We start from the raw sequence: 1,891 nt of genomic DNA, 5'->3' as shown, positions 1-1,891 counted from the left end.
TGTTTTCAGCGCGGAGGAAGCAAGATCTCCTCACCTCCTCTTTGTCTTCAGGAAGCTGGAACTGAGATACCATTAGAATTTATGTTGATGTAATGTATTTCTAGAATATGCTCCTTTTATAAAAACTTTCTATTTCTTTTAATTAGAGAAATGACTGTATTTCAGAATTTGTGATGTGCTGACATAAAAGTGCACAGCAATGACCTCTAACTAAATTTAAATAAATCCACCAACCTGCAAAAATGTCGCCATTATTTATGAATCTAGACTTGAATGGCTTGAAGACACAGGTTCCCAGTGTCCAGGGACAAGCTGAGCCTTGCTTCCTAGTCCGAGGGGCCTGGTTTCCCCTCCCTTCAGAGGACAGTGTTCCTGGTACTTAAGACACCACAGCGGTGTCTTCCCGTGACTGCAGTAAGGGAACACGTTGGATGTGTTTAAACCTCTGTGCTGAAAATTTAGCTCATTTGATTTTCTTGTTTAGTGTGTGCCTAAAGCCTTCCTCGGCACTGTGAAAATTATGTCAAAAAGGTGTCAGTTAAAGCAGTGGAGTGTGTGCGGGGCTCTCTCAAGGCCCTGGGTCAGGCCTCAGCAGCAGAGCTAAGCTAAACAAAGTCAGCACCAAACTTCCCTCATTACCAGGTGAGCTGAACATGCTTTACTGTGGCTGCCGTCAAGTAACATGCCTGTGCTGGAGTGCAGAGGATACCGACAGTCAATCAGAGAACTTCCGTGCCTCTGTTTCTTATTTAACTTGTGAGGATCAGTATCCTGTCAATGAAATAAGGGATTGCTTTGAATTTGTTTTCTAGTCTCACTGTGCTTTGAAATTATTTTGCGCCTGGAAATATCTCTGACTGTGTGACAAATGCTATAGGAAAATCTAAGTCTGTCGCTCTTCAGGCTGGTTTCAGGGAAGAGGTGAGACCAGCTATTCACTCCGTCCACACTACAGCATTGTATAATTACTTCTGTCTCAGGTACAGGCGGGTCGTGGGCAAGTCTATACTACTACGATAATGGCTGCCCAAATTATGAATCACACCGACAGCTGCAGGTGGTCGCTTCAGATGACACTTGGCATTTCTGTGATAATTTACTCACTGCTGTGGTGAAAGGTCGTTTGAGAAAGCCGTGTATAAGGGAACGCTTGTCTGAGGAGTCATTGGTTACAAGCGACCTCAAGACCTAGTTTCACTTGTAGCGAAGTTGCTTGGTGATTGGACATTATTACATTCTGACTTTATCTCATGAATTTACTGAGAAAAAAGTGGAAACAAAAGTTCTAATGCCCCAGGTTTGAGATTATTCTGAAAGCATTAACATAACCTTGGTAATTGTTGCTAGATGGTTCTTTCTATCCTGATGCCACAGACCACACCTGCATTGATTGGTTTGCCTGTCAAGACATTTTGGTATTCTGCCAAGATGAAATACAATGATTTTTATTTTGGGAAATATTCCTACTACTATGTAATATATAGTTTGAGATGTATCATTTTTTATCTTATGTTTAAAATGTTCTGATTATCTTTACTTCAAGGAAATGCTTGTATGGTCTTGATTTCTTTGTTAGGTTCTGGTATACTGTACAAATTTCTGCCATTTAAATTCAGGGCTGCCTGCCATTTGGTATCTTTTGGTATAGATGTTTATATAAGATATACAGAATAACTTGCACCATCTTGTTTTGAAGTTGGAGATGTTGGAGTGCTATATAGATATCAGCTGGTCACTAGCAGCAGAAAATACAAATAGAATATTGATATTTTAGTGGGAGTAGATGTCTTGTTCTGTCTTACAGGTATGATGACATATTAGTGGTACCCATTATTGAGAACACTCCTGAAGAGAAAGACCTCAAAGAACGAATGGCTCGTGCAATGGACGA

At 40.6% G+C, this 1,891-nt stretch overlaps 1 protein-coding gene across 1 annotated transcript in view; it reads left to right on the top strand.

Moving 5' to 3' along the window:
* The window catches only part of Apip (APAF1 interacting protein), a 20,052-nt gene that overhangs the window by 17,393 nt on the left and 768 nt on the right, over positions 1-1,891 (top strand). The window contains exon 6 of the mRNA XM_013352581.2: positions 1,805-1,889. Within this exon, the coding sequence (XP_013208035.1) occupies positions 1,805-1,889 (85 nt within the window). The remainder of the gene's footprint in view (positions 1-1,804; positions 1,890-1,891) is intronic.

The sequence above is a fragment of the Microtus ochrogaster genome (genome assembly GCF_000317375.1).
Source record: "Microtus ochrogaster isolate Prairie Vole_2 chromosome 14 unlocalized genomic scaffold, MicOch1.0 chr14_random_1, whole genome shotgun sequence".
In the NCBI taxonomy this organism is placed as follows: Eukaryota; Metazoa; Chordata; class Mammalia; order Rodentia; family Cricetidae; genus Microtus; species Microtus ochrogaster.
Note: the sequence above shows the minus strand (reverse complement) of the source record. Positions and strands in the feature narration are given on the sequence as shown.